General features: G+C 47.6%; 1 protein-coding gene across 2 annotated transcripts in view; it reads right to left on the reverse strand.

Moving 5' to 3' along the window:
- Nucleotides 1–1,471: 1,471 nt before the first annotated feature.
- TASOR2 (transcription activation suppressor family member 2) overlaps nt 1,472–17,266 on the reverse strand; it is a 41,036-nt gene continuing 25,241 nt past the window's right edge. The window contains exons 13-20 of one of the 2 annotated variants that reach the window (XM_088141437.1): nt 15,564–15,951; nt 11,066–14,758; nt 9,379–9,504; nt 7,253–7,406; nt 6,858–6,963; nt 5,825–6,006; nt 2,598–2,712; nt 1,472–2,322 (exon numbers count right to left, since the gene is read on the reverse strand). In XM_088141437.1, coding sequence (XP_087997563.1) covers nt 2,319–2,322; nt 2,598–2,712; nt 5,825–6,006; nt 6,858–6,963; nt 7,253–7,406; nt 9,379–9,504; nt 11,066–14,758; nt 15,564–15,951 — 4,768 coding nt within the window. In that variant the 3' untranslated portion in view covers nt 1,472–2,318. Of the gene's footprint in view, nt 2,323–2,593; nt 2,713–5,824; nt 6,007–6,857; nt 6,964–7,252; nt 7,407–9,378; nt 9,505–11,065; nt 14,759–15,563; nt 15,952–17,266 lie in introns of those variants that run through there. The other variant, XM_088141438.1, reaches the window with a different exon arrangement.

The following is a 17,266-nucleotide window of genomic DNA, read 5'->3' on the forward strand; positions in this document are numbered from 1 at the left end:
TTCCAACTTGAAGTACTATAGCTTGAAAGACCTGAACGCACTTTCTAATGCAACTGGAGCAAGCCTGTCCTCGTGCTACATGATGCTCTAGTCCAGTGTTTCTCAAACCTTAGCAACTTAAAGAGGTGTGGACTTCAAGTCCCAGAATTCCCCAGCTGGGGAATTCTGGGAGTTGAAGTCCATGCCTCTTAGAGTTGCTGAGGTTGAGAAACACTGCTCTCTTCTAAAGGGAGAGAATGACACTTGCAGATCTTTGGGTTCAATTAATCTTGCCCAATCAATAATGAATGTACTTGATTTTTTCATTTTGACTACACTCTCCATGGCCAAAACCACAGCCCCCAGGAAAACTGTCCAGAAGTCAGATACTTCCTTTCTCTAATTTTTCCAATGTCTGACAGCCCACCTTTCTGTTCGCACATCTGGATATTCAACCACTCAAATTTTATTTATCACACTTGTACGTGACTGAGTGGCATACACAGTAAAAAAAACCACACCCTGAAACATCCTGAAAGGGCTTCCTGCTATGAACACCTTGGTGAAAGAGAACAACCTGTTCTCTTCCACAAGCAAAGGAGGAGGATGTGGGGGACAGCGTGAAAGGAGGTCCTCCTCGAGCTGCAGATCTTCATGCCTGAAAAGGCGCATTACGATCAGGAGGTTCTGTCCTGATGCGGCTGTTGGGTTAGGAGTGGGGAGACCTAGGTTCAAATCCCTGCTCAGCCATGGAAGCTCCCTGGGGGACTTTGGGCCAAGCCGCCTCTCTCAACCCAGCCTACCTCACAGGGAGGTGGTTCTGTGTAAAAAGCAGAAAAAGGAGTCTATATACCCCACCATGAGCGACTAGCTGCAAGGAAACATGAGCGTATAAATGATCAAATAAACCAGCTAGACCAGAAAGCTACTGGCAGTGCCCCTTAATCAAGACCTGAAGCCAAGGTTGGTTCCAACTTAATACCTGCTGGACCCCAAAGATGCTAATCTTCCACATTTACGTGCAGGAGGGCTGTGCAAACACAGACTTCCCACCGCATCAAAACTGCCCCTTTGGAGGGCAGAATTTTCCAAGCGTTTTGAACACTCCCAGCAGGCTCCAAACAGCCCATTTTGTACTCAGAAAAAGATGTCTGAAATTCAGAACAGTTCCAGTCAAACTTGTCTGCCCACCACTAACAGTTTACTTCAGCATAATTCAAACCACAACATTAAGCCACCATCAAACCACGTTATGGTTCTGTTGTGATCTGTGAACCCAGCCACTGCACTGCCGTTGTCTTTCCACCGTTACTACCCTTGAGATGCCACCAGATCAGCGACTGCCAAACTGACACAACGAATATATAAAATTCAGATTTTTTTCTCTTCCTCCCAACGTACGTTGTAACACCCTTGGTCTGGTTGCCCCTGGTCTGGTTTTGAGACTGGCGGGCATTTCCCTCTCCGCCTGAATAATTCAACTATGACTTTTTAAGTCAACTTTATTTATAAAGATTAGTTACAAAAGAATTTTTTCCAAAGATGGAGAAGGTATCTTACAAGGCCTAATTTTATTAGTGCAGCAACATAATGAATCTCCTTATTGCAATATCATAAACAGACGGTTCGATAGAAACCTAGCTCCGGAATCAAACCATGCTATCTACAAAAGAACAAAGCGCTATTATTCGGGTATCTATTCTCCCATCCCCATTTCCCCCCGCGCCCCCCCCCCAAAAACACCCTTTAAAGGTAATGATCATTGCACAGTAACGTCCAATGTTTGTTTTGGTGTGCAAAAGAATCCCAAACCCCAAAATCCACATGAGACAAGCAGAACGGTTGCAATGCATCCTTGACAAGCAGAAGTACACGGGAGTTGTGCAAAAGCCTGAGCAACACACTCCCTGACAGAATACATCCAACCGCGTCCCGTGTCTGAAAATCGGGTTTACGTGAACCGATTCTTAACCCTTCAAGTAAAGTCTTTTTTTTTTTAATTATTTTCCTATGATATACCGAGCTGCACGATCAGATTACTCCTATGCTTTTCTTTCCGACCCAAGATAACTGCGAACGTGACGCATTTTCCGTCTCGGGTGCCACGCTGTGGCTCGATAAAGAGAGACCCCCTCCACAGCCCTTAAATAAAACCGGCAGGGGTGGAGTGGGGACCGTCCCCTTGTCCTCAGATGTTGTGGCTTCACCGTGGGGTGGCCACCAATGGAGTGAGCGGGAGGAGAGTCCAGCGTCTCCGGGGACGTCCAGAACGAACAGAGGAGTTTGTTCGGCATCGTGATCCCCGGCTGGTTGGAGGATTCGGGAGGCATTTGCCCCGGTTACCTGAAACAAAAGGGATGTCGGCCATTATTAAGGGGTTTGGAAGCTGGGGGGAAATGGAAACACTAGCAAGTAGAAACCCTGGGGAAATGATTTTCAGAACAGCTTCCTCCAGAAAGCGTCCCTTTCCGGGTTTCTGCCTCGCAGCAAAGTCTCTCCGAAGGAACATCTGCCTAGCAAAAGTGTTTGAAGCAGAGGGCTTCTGCCTCCCGCCACTTCCGAAGACCACCCGTGATGCCTTGAGCTTCCCACTTCCTCCCCTCCATCTCTTCCCTTACCAAAAGCCACGTCCAAACGGTGCCACCATCTCTTGAGCAGTTGCAAGGAACCCGCTGACATCCAGGCCCAGGATGCCTTTGTTCTCCAAGGCTTCTCGGCTGGCGCTGGCGTTTTCTGCCAGGAGGAAAGGCGAACCAGAGGTTACCCTCCCCGGCCAGCAAAAAGTCATTCTTTTGGACCTGCTGTTCCTGCACCCATTTCACAGGAGGGAAACTCCCTCCAGGCGGATAACAGGGCCAAGAAACTTGTGCTCAGGGCAAGGGCGACATCTGAGACCAAACAGAACCAAAGACTAATTTCACCAGGAATTGGCAGTTTGATTTAGCCAAGACTTCTCACTTTCCCCCTACGATTTAAACTTCCAAGGACTGCAGGAAGTGTAATAAAAACAACATTGGGGAGAGTGAAGTTGGACTGGGTTTAATTTCTGCATTGTTCGTGAGGACAGGGGGGTTAAGGCTTGCAGATATAACCTGTAGCTCTTTTAGGTTTTTGTTGTTTTTTAAGCCACAAAATCGCCGTGCTGAAAATCTTCCTTTGGCCATTAGAAGTGGCTCCGGGGGGACAGAGGGAGTGGGGGTCTCCAGCCCTGCATTTCACAAAGGGCAATTTCCTGATAGACAAGCAAGTCTGGGCCAGGCCTTCACCCACATCCCAGGAAAACTAGGTAGAACATGCACACGGAAGGGAAACACGTGCCCCATCACAACCATCACCCCAAATAGCTCATGTGTTTTGGGACAGACCAAACCAAAACAACATGAGCAAAATGTGCCCTCCCCACCCCCGGCTTGCTTTCTTCCATATTTCTGGGCTAGCCTTATGAGCAGTGGCGTGTGCAAGGGAGGATGACCAGAGCAGCGTCACGATGCAAGCCTGCCCCCTTTTTCGCGTGTGCATCATGACCCTGCAGGCGCACGCGTGCCAAAGCTTCCTGTTTTGACGAAAGCAAAGGATCCTGCGCCATGCGCCATTTTTATTCCTCGGATTTTCTCGGAAATGAGAAAAGGGCGGGTAACTGGTGCTTCCCTTCACTGTTGCTCATCTTTCTTCTAACTAATGAGGAGGGGAGCCCCACTGGAGTGGACACACATAACAGACGCCCAAGGTTTGTTTGAGGAGGGAGAAACACTCAAGTTAGCCCTGTAGAGTTTACAGGTGCTTTTCCCCCCGGGATACAAACCACCCTGGCTAATCTGGAAAAGAGCCAAAGCCAGCTCCGTCCCGGTTCATGCGTGGATGGGAAACCACCAGGTAACCCCAGGATTGTAGATGACACTTAAAACCCTGTTCCTGAAGGAGGCACGGGCAAGCTGCTTCTGCATTGTTGCTAAGGAAATGACGTGGCCGTGGCCAAGCGCCTACCAGGAGTCAGCTTCAACTTGTTGGAGGCTTCGCTTTCTATGGGGAAGACATTGTAGGAGGGGAGCTGTGGTGAGTCTACGGTGGCAAAAAATCCAGAGGAATCTGGTTGCCCCTTTTCCGACTCATGGGAGGGCTGCAACTCATGTGAGTGTGAGTTGGAAAAGGGGCGACCGGATTCCTAATGGTTTGGAAGGAAGGAAAGGAAGGAAGGAAGGAAGGAAGGAAGGAAGGAAGGAAGGAAGGAAGGAAGGAAGGAAGGAAGGAAGATTGGATAGAGAGAGGAAGGAGGAAGGAGGGATGGAAGATTGGACAGAGGAAGGGAGGAAGGAAAGAAGGAGGAAGGAGGGAGAAGGAAGGAGGGAGGGAGGGAGGGAGGGAGGGAAGGAAGGAAGGAAGGAAGGAAGGAAGGAAGGAAGGAAGGAAGGAAGGAAGGAAGGAAGGAAGGAAGGAAGGAAGTTGTTTACTATCATTCAAGCCACTCCATGTTCTGATGAAGGGAGCTGTTGCTCACGAAAACGGATGCCTCTGAATAAAAATTTCAAGTCGGAAAAGAGCTACCATTCCTTTGAAAAGTGTTCAAGGATAGCAAACAGCTACCAAGAATGTGTCTTTGGTCTAAAACAGTGTTTCTCAACCGTGGCAACTTTAAGACAGGGGGACTTCAACTCCCAGAATTCCCCAGCCAGCATGGCTGGCTGGGGAATTCTGGGAGTTGAAGTCCCCCATCTTAAAGTTGCCACGGTTGAGAAAGACTGCTCTAAGAGGACATCGGCTCTCCGTTCTGTTCCCCTGCTTTTGCAATCCAATACTCAGGTAGGAAAACTCCAGCCCAGGGGTCTTCTGCTGCCCGGGGCTGCTCCCCAGCCCCCTGGAGACTCTTCACAAGCTCCAAACTTAGAATCTGCACTGGCAGCACTTCAGGGGAAGTGGCTAGATCCATGTTAAAGTAGCAACGCTTGAAAACACTCCTGTGTTCAGACAAGCAGGTTAGTGACTTCAAGATGGAGCAGCATTTCCCCAGCATACGAAGCTGGGTCGTTTAAGCCATACACTGGGGCCCTGGAGTGTGACAGAGCCCGTTTCCTGGCTCCGTTGAAGGCCTTCTATGATTCTCCGGCTGCTGCGTGTTTTTATTTTTCTGTGCATTTTATTTTAGTAATTCTTCGTGTTTTTATTTATTTTAAAATTGTATATCATGTACGAGTCATGTATGTGAGAGGGGGAGACATACAGGTAGTTCCCGCTTATCGACCACTATTGGGACCGGCAACTCGGTCGCTAAGCTAGATCTCACTTCCACTCTGGTTGTTAAGCAAACCACCGCAGCCGTTAAGTGAGACATCAGGTGACCAAGACTCGCGATTTTACTTCTGCGTTCTCAATTTTTTTGGTTGGAAGCCGGTGGCGAAGCACACAAATGGTGATCACATGACTGTGGGAGTTGCAGGGGGAGTGCTGCCACAGCTGCAAATGCAAGGATTGGTCACAAAGTTGTTTTTTTTTAGCACCGTCGTAACTTCAAATGGTCGCTGCCCAAGGCAGTCAGTAAGTGAGGACTAAATTTATAAATTGAATGAATGAATGACTGAACGAACAAATATGTTCTGCAGCTCATCAGGTTTCTTTTATGAGGTCATTTGATGGTTTGGTATCTCTGCAAACCAAGAAAATGGATTGGTTCTGGAATGAGGATCCGTGTGCTCTGCAAATGCCATCGGTTTCTTCCTTGGCCTCTCTACATTTTGGGAAAAGAGCAACAAGGGGCACTGAAAAAAGCAGCAGCTTCAGCCAGGATGTGAGCCAGGCTAAACTAAAAAAATGAACGAACAGAAAATCGGGGGGAACCGATCCAGTTTCCTACCTGTGAGAAACACAGCAAACCTCTTGGTGATGTGCTGAATCTGCAAGTTCAACAAACAGTTGAAGCGCTCAAATCTCACGCAAGATCTGGAGTCACACTTGTGATAGTGGAGGACTTCGGTGATATTTGTCCCCTGGCAGGATTTCAGGACAAACTCCTTGGTGTGCGCAGCAGGATCCCCCCTGCGGGAAGAGAGAAGGTCAAGAGGTGACCCCTCGTGCCGGGGGGAATTTGGGGAGGGGGTCCCAGTCCATCACAGAGAGTTCGTTCCAGCTCATTTCCCCCCCCGAAAAAAATAGCAATATTGTCCATTGATATGTCCCACTTTCCACCCACAGTAATCCCAAAGCACAGGCATTACCTGTGCAAACCCATTGTCCAGCTTCATAGAACATGCTTCCAGTTAACCCAGATTAACGGAACATAATTGCCTAAACAAATAAACCACATTCTGAATGAACGTGGTTCTCGTACAGTGCCCTTCTGCATTTAGTGAGGAATACCATATATACTGACAGATAAGCCAAGAATTTTCAGCTTATCCACAGATGGGCTTATCCAAGAGGATATACGGTAATACACTTTAAAAATACCTATCCGTCCTGTATATATATTCACAGATAAACCCATCTGCAGAAAACCAGACCCTTGGATTTTTAATCAGAATACAATGAAAAACGCACCACCAGCGGATAAGCCAATTTGTGGTGCATTTTTCTGGTATTTTGGTTAAAAATTTGAGGGTTGGCTTATCTGCAGATGGGCTGATCTGCGAGTATATACGGTATGTAGATTTGGTACAGCTGCATGTGTGAACCAGCGGGGAAGCAGGACTGGGATCGACCTGAGCTGAATCAACTCATCTTGAGGGTTCACACCGTGCTTTGAACCAGTCTATCCCGGGTCCTTTTCCTTTTGGTAAATACAGCATTTATTGCAGTGTTTCTCAGCCTTGGCCGCTTGAAGGTGTGTGGACTTCAACTCCCAGAATCCCCCAGCCAGCAGAAGGTTCTTGGGGAGGTAGACATCTCACCTGGCATCCTCCATGAGTTTCTTGGATTCCCTGTAATGAAGGAGCCATTTCCACCTCCCGTGACTGTTGAGCTTCTCCAGAGTTTTGATCACGTCTTTCAACTCCCCTACAGAAAGAGCGTTGCCCCATCCATTAGTCCAGAGTTTCTCAACCTTGGCAACTTTAAGATGTGTGAACCAACTTCCCTGGTCAGCACTTTAAGACATGTAGATTTCGACTCCCAGAACTCCCTGGGCAGCATGTCAAGACAGACTTCAACTCCCAGAATTCCCCAGCCAGCACTTTAAAACATGTAGACTTCAACTCCCAGAATTCCCTGGCCAGCACATTAAGACACGTAGACCAGCTCCCAGAATTCCCTGGCCAGCACGAACTTCCGAAGCAACTGGACTCACCCACAGTCATCGTCTCAAGCACTTTGTCATCAGACACGACAAAGCCGCCGCTGTGAAACAGCTCCTGGTAGGTGTGATCGAGGGTGTCTTCGGGGCTGTCCACGCCAGCAAAAGTCACATTGGGGAAGTGCTTGAGACGCAGCAAGGAAGGGACCTGGGGAAGGCACGAAACACTCTCAGGAGGAGCACCCGTCACAGGTGCCCTCCGACGGGCAGCCTGAGGTTTTCAGGCAGCGTGAAAGAGACCCTCGATGAGTTGTACCGCGCAGGCACAGAGGAAGCACGACTCGGAGAACCCCTTGGAGGGCGTATGTCGTATAAAAGACGGGTGGTGTTTCAGGGCAACAAGCGCACAGGCAGGCAGAACTCAGTTCTGCAGCCTACTAAAATGGTTCAAAGTGGTGGAATCACAATCACAATATTATCCTGCAGGGTTTGTCCTGGTTTTACTCTTTCACAGGGTGGGGGCCAGCAGGGTGCGAAAATCCCCTTCTGCACACACACACACAAGCCACTGGAAAGGTTTTTTTTCCACCCAGCCCTTGCATGGCTTTTGAGCAAGTGTATCTTTGCAGCCACAGGGGCTGGCTGGAAATTTGGGTGGCTTAAAATGAAAAAGAAGGGTGAAGGCTGCCAGGAAGAAAACACAGTTTTGCTCTTCATACAAGCTGGAGCAGGCAAACAGTCCAGTGGCATCTGGAAGAAGACAGGATGACGTCACACCCGTCACAATGTGACTCGTGCAATGATGTTGTGACAGCGCAACGTGGGTGAGGTTGCAACGGGCACGGCCTGCGGATACCCACGCAAAACTTTAAACTGAGATCGGAATTACGAAATGCAGAACTAATCCCACGCGCTCTTAATCTGTTTTCCGTCTGCTAATTTCATGGCACGGCAAACCAGCTTGCCAAGGGTGCGCACGATGGCCCCAGGGGATTCAAACCATACGTTCTTCCTCTGGGGCCGCCAGAGACGCTCTCGGTGGGTGCGCACGATGACCCCAGGGGATTCAGTTCCTCCTCTGGGGCCGCCAGAGACGCTCTCGGTGGCCGTCCTGATTCCTGCTGTGGCATCGTGCGACCCACACGATGGAGCTGGAATCAAGGATGCTTTATATAAATCTATCCCAGCTGCAATTCCTAAGAGCTAGAAACTGCACCTTTCCACAACAGTCTGGTTCTCCTGGCCACCCTGCTGTTTCTTCTTCCACTCCATGACAAGGTTCCCGTCTTGGGCTAAGCCATGGTTTGCTTTAACCATGACTTTGGAACCTAGCTGCAATGGATCAGGGTCGCACCCAGCCCTTGGCCTTAACCAAGGTTTCTCAATCATACGACCTTTAGTCAGATAGCCTGTTGAGTTGAAACTAAATCAGTGTTTTTCAAACTTGGCCACTTTAAGCTGGGCGGACTTCAACTCCCAGAATTCCCCAGCCAGCTATACTGGCTGGGGAATTCTGGGAGCTGAAGTCCGCCCAGCTTAAAGTGGCCAAGTTTGAAAAACACTGAACTAAACGTACTAATCTCATTCTGGGTGAGCTTGATATGTGAACCAGGTCCAAGCAAGCCGCAAGAAGCAAAGAAAATATTGACACGGCGTGCAGAAAAGACGACTTACTCAGCCTTGAAAAATGTGTCTGTACTTGGGGGCAGCCAGCTAACAGATTGATGGCCCATCATAGAAGATTCTCCCACTCACCTCTTGAGGCTGCGTTTCCACCTCCCATAATTTCCCCGGTGACCTATACAGAGTTTCATCCCCTGCCTTTAGACTGAAGCTGGATTCACATAATCTGCGCTCAACGACGTCCGTTGAAGATTCAGACAAGTCTGGCCCTGTGTGATATCTGAGCACATCTCAACCAACCTCCACATTAACCACCTTTGCTGGAAGTGGTCTGCAAGACCACGAAATACGTTGCAGAAGAGCCTTCTCCGACCAACTCCCATGATCCCCAGCCAGCCGAGCTACTGATGGCTGAGCAACATCGGAGATGAATTTGAACACATCTGCAGATTCATCGACCACGTTCCCCGAGATGACTTCAACAAGACTCTCCTCCATCAGTGATAAACATCTGAGAGTTATTTCCCTGGAGACCCAAAAGAGACTTCTGAACGTACCTCATGAATGTGTGGAAAAATGTCCTCATTTCTAACGATGACCACCAGATTGTCCGTTTCCATGTTGCTTCCTTTACAGAACTGTGGTAGGTCCACTTCAGTGTGACCTCCTTTTTTCAGCAAATTCTGGAAGGAGACACTGTTTGAAAATCCGTCAACGAAACACAAACTACGCCTACAGTGAGGTCAACCACGCACGCACACGCCTTGCTTCAGCAGGCCCAGACTCAGCTTTGCACCCAACGAACCTATTTTTTGTGCTGATCCGCACTGTCTGCAGCAAGGGGAGATGACCTGATGCAAATCTGGGTAACGGCCCAAATTGTTGTGGGGGATGTCCGTGCATCCTCCTCAGACAAGAGGTTTTGCAGTCCCTTCCATCAACTGCGTGATCCTCAGGCTGACGGAGCCGTCTGTGCTGAGGACGCTCCCATTTCAAGCCGCTTCCTGTGAGAGTCGCTTCCCCCATTTGTCAGTACAAACACAAGAACTAATCTGACCGTTGCAAGAACAAGGGAGGCCTGGAAACAAAGCAACCCGTTCAAAAGAGGGGGCCGAGCCATCTGTTGCACACACCAGAAAGGAACACAAACCAGACAAGGGTTTGAACCTTGTTTCTACGAACAGGGTTAGTTCCTCCATCACTGCAGTTGCTGAAGTCTTTGCTTGGGGTTTCCTATCTTCCCCCAGTAAATATTCCTTATTTCATTTTCCTGGGAGCTTGTCTACGTCATTCCAATCTTGCTTGATCGGCTGATGATGCCCGAGAGTATCTGCAATCAAGCAAGCAGGTTACAACCTGCTGGATTTGGCTCTGTCGTGGTTATTGTGGTGCTCAAACCATAGCAGTCTTGGCAGGTTACTCAACTAGGGATTGTGTAAGTTTGCACATTGGTAGATAGGCACTGTGTTCATTTCCGCATTGGGTAAACGAGGCACTGCACTAATTTTCGCATTGGGTAAACAAGGCATTGCACTAATTTCCACACTGAGTCAGTGAAGCATTGCACTAATTTGCACGCTGGGTAAACTAGGCATTGCATTCATTTGCACATTAGGGAAATGAGGCATTGCACTAATTTCCACATTGAGTCAGTGAAGCATTGCGCTCATTTTCACATTGGGTAAACGAGGCTTTACATTCACATACTCAGCTGCCGAATCACTTACTGAAATATTATAATTTTTATGATGCTTGTAAATCCCTTGTTTGTTCCCCTGATTCTATTCTTTTATCCTTTTTTTTCTTTCTCCTTTTCTGCTTATATCTTTCTTCTTAAAAATAAAAAGATTTTTTTTTTAAAAAACCCAAAGCATGTTATGATGCATCTCCAAAATTCCAAAAGGTCTTTTGCTGCTTCCTAATAAATGGGGGGGGGGGCAGGGGGAGGAGAGAAGCCACCTAGAAGCTGACTCCCAGTTTGCAAATGACAGTTTACAGCAGTGTTTCTCAACCTGGGCAACTTGAAGATGGGTGGACTTCAACTCCAAGAATTCCGCAGCCAGCATAGCTGGCTGCAGAATTCTGGGAGTTGAAGTCCACCCATCTTCAAGTTGCCCAGGTTGAGAAACACTGGTTCACAGCTACCCAGAGCAACGTTTGCATCCAACCGACCAAGCACAAACCTCCTGCAGCAGCTCATTTCCTCATGGGGACCCAAGACCCCCTTCACCAACCAAGTCTTACCTTCACTCTCCCAAAGAAAGGATCGTCCTCTGTTTCCATCAAGTAGAACAAGTAGGGCTTCCTGCACGCTTCCTGAGCCACGTTCCTCAGCCGGACATGTAGTGTGTTGTGCAGCTCAGTGAAAAGATAATCGTAGCCGATGGCTCTCGGAGGCACAGCAGGTCCCCTCTTCTCGCCTGCATCTTCTGAGGTAGCAGTGGGGTCTCCCTCGTGGTTGCCTGCCCGCCCGCCCTCGAACGCCATTGCTCTGCTGAGCTTGGCAAACTCATCGACGACGACCGAGAGATCCCCGGGGAAACTGTTTAGCTTATTATAGGTTAGTTTCTGGAGATGGGAAGGAGGGAAAGGATGCCTCGGCCCCAGCCCCTCTTGACACTTCAGAGCAGCGGCTGAGCAAAATGGCTCCTGGACGGCAGGAAGGGGGTTGAAGAATTCATCACATCTGCCACTGGTCCTCGGATCTGCATTGGCAATGGTGACCAGAAGTGGACTTCTGCTCCTAAGGGGGGAACCGGCAGCTGACAGTTCAGAGACCTTTCTCAGCGGTAACGCTTCTGCTATCAGCTGAGGCAGGATCTTCTTGGTGGGAAGAACACGGGAGGTAGAACGTTGTGATTTCTTCAGGATCTCCTTGACCCTGCAATGGAACCGCAGGCATTCCATGTCTAAAATGTTTTGAACTGGGTCACTCAGGAATCCCCAGCTCCTGCTCCAGTTGATTAATCCCAAATCTCTGGTGAAAGGGTTGTGTTGTTTGGAGAACGAGTGGAAAGTCCTGGTTTTCTCTTTGTGCTTCTTGGTGACAGAGAAATTGATGTAATCCTTGAAGGGCATGGGCCTATGGTCCATGTCAAGGGATAGCAATGCTGACCAATCCTCTTTTTTTAAACCAAAAGGAAAGTCATATTTCATGGCCTCAGACTTAACATCTGACACCTTCTGGCTATTTTCCAAGGATACCCAATCGCCATCTTTACAAGTCTCGTTCCCAGGACCTGAACCACAAATGAACTCAGACTCAGTAACGCTTGGGGAGGCCTTGAATCTTGGGTGATGTAAACTCTCAAGCTTACTTTTGGGATACCAATCTGCACAAGGATCTTGGCCACTGCCCACCACCAGAGATTCATCTTCCCAGTCCATATCTGAAGAACTGGTGGGCAACTGGGTCCCTTCATCAGGCAGAGGGTCTTCAAGATTCCTCAGGCACCCTTTTGCCTCTATCCGGGTTACTTCTTCACGATCATCTGGAGCTTGTCTTGTATCTCCATCAACCAAAGAATCAGATTCTTCTGCCAAAGAGTCAGTCTGACATTCTGCTGGGACAAAGGGTGAGTTTCTCACACCTACTACTCTAGAACAGTCTTCTCTGTCGCAAATGGGTTCTTCTGGGCTAGCTTTTGTTTGCTCAACTTTCCCCAAAATGGACACGCTGTAGTCATCCACCTCCAGAGACTCAGTGGTTTCAAGCAATGAACATCTGCATTCTTGGTTGGTTGTGCCCAACTTTGCCTGACTTTTGCCACAACTTGGTGAAGTTGGGCACAACCCCATGGTAGCCGAGGTAGCATCATTCCCTTGAATGCCTGTTTTTTCAGAAACATCTATTGAATCAGTCATCATGTTTTCATTTGGTGATGAACAAAACTCTCCACGTCCTTGAACTCTGGCTTGTAAGTCTCTCTCTTGGTCATTGAAGATGGAACTCTGTTCTAAACATTCATCCGCCCATTTCGAGTCAACGTGGGAAAGCTGGTCAGTTGGGCAACCCTCGTCATCACTCTCAGGAGGTGTCACACACTCCAGCATTACTGAATTAATCCAATCTAAGCCCATATTCTTTTTAGCGCTCATTTCTTCGCTCTGAACTACCATGGCACATACAGTGTCTACCAACTCATTAATTAAAGTGTTGATATCTTCAGCTACAGCAACCGCGGTAACAGTCAGTTTTTCAACACCATCATCAGATGCTATTTCTTGACTTACAGAAGAATCTCTGACAATCTCTTGAACCAAACATGTTTCACTCTTGGAGTAAGTCTCAGATTCCACATTGGGCAACTCCAAGCTCAGATATTCTTTTGTATGCTGTAACTCTTCTCTCTGTATGGTCTTCTGTTCCTCTTGAACGCCAAATTTGAGCTGTACTGGCTGTTGTTCATTAACTTGCAACAAAACATTGTCCATTGGGTTAATGACTTCCTTTTCCTGGGGAATGGAAGAATCCTCAGCCAAATCCATCTTGACACTGTGGTCTTCCTGCAATTTTGCAGCTTCATGGACTACACTAGCCAGATGGTTTCCTTGAGGAGCACAAGGACTTTGAACCAAATCCATTTCTTTGGCAAGTGCAAGTCTTTGAGTGGATCCAACAGAACTCTCTTGGTTTTCCACGAATTCCTGCTGAGTTGACACACTGTTTGGTACCAAGTTCATGTATAGTTCATTGTTTGGTTCACAAAGATGCACAGGGGGATCAGCCAGTTCTGTGCTGTCCTGAGAAATATCTTCAATCAAATCCATTCGATTTTGAAATATGTGACATAGGGGGTTTTCCAGACCATCTTCCTGAACCCTTGGCAGCTCTACAGTTTCATCAGGAGCTCTCTGATGGACAGGACTAGCCTGCCATGAAGCTGGACAACCCAAATGGATCCCACTGTCTTCATGGGAAACAGAGGAAATGTCAACTACATCAACTTGGTTTGGAATCCTAGGACTTTTCATTGATTCAAGAGAATCTTGACTTTCTAATGATTCATCCTGAGTACCTAGATCACTTGGGAACTCTCCAGAAGCTTGAATGGAAGCTGAATCTGCCAAGATTGGTGTATCTTCCTGGGACATATGTGAGTTCTCCACCTCATTCATTTGCTCTGGAGATATTGGATCAATATTTTTGGCTGATTCAGCAATCTTTTCATCAAAAGCCATTTCATGTAATGGGCTTGCCTGCTGAAGAACTGTATCAATCAAACCCATTTGGTTCGGAGATTCAGAATTTGGGGATGGTCCTACAGCATTTTCTTGGGCACCCAGGAATTCCGTCTGATGCACAGACAAGGCATCTGGTGATGTCCTACATGGGAGAGGGCTATGGGTGGGTGACACTACATCACATACACTGTCTGTTTCTTTCCTTCCTTTCACACAACTTTCCTCTGGATATTCCTCATTTTCTGGGTCCAGATCCACATCTCTGGCTTCCGTGTCAGCATCGTTGCTTTCTGAAAGAGTGAGATCAATTGATCCACAGTCCATGCTTTCTCCATCTTCCTCATCTGTACGGAGTCCGTGCAGATCTTGCACCTTTCTACCTGGACTATCAGCTTCCCTAGACTTCATGTCTGCTTCTAACCACACTGCTTCTGACGTACATAGTTTGGGACCACCAGCTGGGAAGTTCTCTTCCTCCACCTCTTCTGAAGAGGACGCAATGTTGATTCCCCAACTCTCTACAGAAACAGCAACTTCGGTGCTTGCTACAGGCTGTTGGCCCCTTGAACACTCTGGGAGTCCCGTATACACAGAAGCATCACTTTGGGAAGCTTCAACTAACTTAGCCCCTTGACTTCTTTCTGCCTTCGTTTTACAGGTCTGAGGGCCCACACGTTCATCAGCTCCAGGCAAGTTTTCAGCAGGAAGGACAGGGTGTAGCAAGGATTGTTCTTTGGGCTCTTCTCCAACCACCTGAAAAAGTCCACATTTCAAATTTGCATCAGATGCAGAGAGGCCTAGGAAAAATCTGTATGGGTTTTAAAACTGGCAAGCTATGCTAGCATAGGGACATGCAATAAAACCAGATAATATATTCTGTCGAGTCCCTAACAGCAGCTCACATCCAAAAAAGCTAGATTCTCAGAGTTTCATTACAAAGTAAGAAGGGGTTAACGTCTGGCATCGTGGAAACTGGGCGCAAGTACTGAAGCCTCCTTGGTGCCTTTGTTCCTTTTTCTAACTATCTCTTGACTCCAAGGAAAAGTTGCTATTTTTTTTAGCACAGTGTTTCTCAACCTTAGCAACTTGAAGATGCGTGGACTTCAATTCCCAGAATTCCCCAGCCTGCAGTGCTGGCTGGGGAATTCTGGGAGTTGAAGTCCACACATCTTCAAGTTGCCAAGGTTGAGAAAGACTGGTTCAGCAGATACAAAAGGAACATCTACCTGTTCTTGTTCTTCCCAGGCTCAGAGAAATCCATGACATTCTCCCTGGAGAACATGTTCTTCAAGGTACCTCTCAATATGAAACCCAAGCCGTCAGAACTTTTCAACCCCCACCTCACTAAGAAAAAACAAAAACAAAACCCCCAAACCCACCTGCACCTTCACAAATTTTCACACTATGGCTCCCGAAAAGATTACCCATCTGAGACTTAATGCTAACTGGTACTCCTTATGTTCAGGAGCAATTTACACCTTAGTCCCAACAGATGACTCTAGGTGGCCTACCAAAAGTTTACCTTATCAAAGGACTTTAGAGGAGGGTGGGATCTTACCTCCTTCCAAAGCAGATCCTTGGTTTCTTCAAGATTAATAAGAGGGCCCTCATCCTCTACGCAGTTGGTGGAGGTCAGTTTGTTACACGAGAGTGGTTTCTCCGTAGGAGAAACTGATCCATCATCTCCTCCTTCACCAGCTACCTGGTCAGCTTTGGAAAGAGAATCCGCAGGGCATTTCTCCAAAACGTAAGCTCCACCACCATCATCAATGGGCTCCGAGGGATCCACAAGACTGTTCAGGGACACGTACTTGGCAGGGTTACTGTGCTCAACCACTTTTCGAACTGTCAGGGCTTGGAACTGTTTGCTGTAAAACAGCGCCATCCACATATGGAGTATCAGCCCCATTTCTTCCATGTTATCTGAGAGGCTCTCATCCCAGGGCCTAAAGAAAAAGAGGTAGAAGTGTGGGTGTGGATCTTGAGTCTAAAAATGCTCATCATTTAGTTTTGCAACTGAGGGGACTGGAGCCTGCAAGAAATTGGGCCAGACTAATCTTATCTCCTTCAATCCTGTTGCTTGCTTAGTAGATCAGGGGAATGCTGCAAATGTAGTATACCTCAACCTCAGCCAAAGCTTTGACAGAGTCTGTTATGAGATTCTCCTTCATAAAATGGTAAAATATGGGCTAGGTGATACTGCTGTTAGATGGATTCACAGTAGGCTGAATGGCCACACCCCAAGAGAGCTCTTTAATGGCTCCACTTTGGCTCATGGAAAAGCCTTAAGTGGAGTGCCATAGGGCTCTCTTCTGGGTTCAGTGCAGTTCAACAGTTTTACCAATGACCTGGATGAGGGAGTTAGAGGCCACTTACAAACTCTGCAGATGACACAAAGCTGGGAGGGATGGGTAATACTTTAGATGATTAGAGGGTGGAATTTAACAGGGAGAAATACAAAGCTCGGCGTCTAGATAGAAAAAAATGTAAGACACGAGTCCAGGATGGGAGAGACCAGGCTTCATAGTGAAAGGGATCTAAGTATCCCTGTTGAGCACAAGTTAAACATGAGCCAGCAGCATGACGCAGCTGCTAAAAAGGCAAATGCCATCCTGGGTACATTAACAGGAGCACAGTGTCCAGATCATGGGAAGTCATTGTTCCACTTTACTCTGCCTCAGTCAGACCCCATTTGGAGTCCTGTGTCCAGTTTTGGGCATCATAATTCAAACAGGACAGTGACAAACTGGAGCAAATTCAGAGGAGGGCTACCAAGATGGTGATGGGGTCTGGAAATCAAGCCATAAAAAGAACTAAAGGGCCTGCGTCTGTTCACTTTACAGAAAGACAGTGGACTTATTCTCTGTTGTCCCAGAGGGAAGGATCAGAGCCAGTGGGTTAAAATTACAAGGAAGGAGGTTCTGGCTAGATGAGAGGAGGAGCATCCTGACTACGTGAACTATCAGCCAGTGGAAAAGGCACATGGAGTGATGAGTTCCCCTTTGCTAGAGTCTTCAACAGAGGCCGGAGGATCATCTGTCAGAGATGCCCTAGTGGCTTCTGAAATGGTGGTGGATTGGATGTCTGCTGAGGTCATTTTTAACTCCATGAATTACGAGCATATTAATTCAGCCTGATTCATTTTATTTCATATGTACCACAGGACATATTTTATTAGCAAACTCCAATCGCCTTCAATGCTACCAATAGAGATGTTAAAGCCGATGGCTGCCCCCAAAGCAGACCTTTTCATGGTGCAGA

Source organism: Python bivittatus, unplaced genomic scaffold, assembly GCF_059951505.1.
Source record: "Python bivittatus isolate LINGU-HERP-01145 unplaced genomic scaffold, Pbiv_v1 ctg000330_np1212, whole genome shotgun sequence".
NCBI lineage: Eukaryota > Metazoa > Chordata > Lepidosauria > Squamata > Pythonidae > Python > Python bivittatus.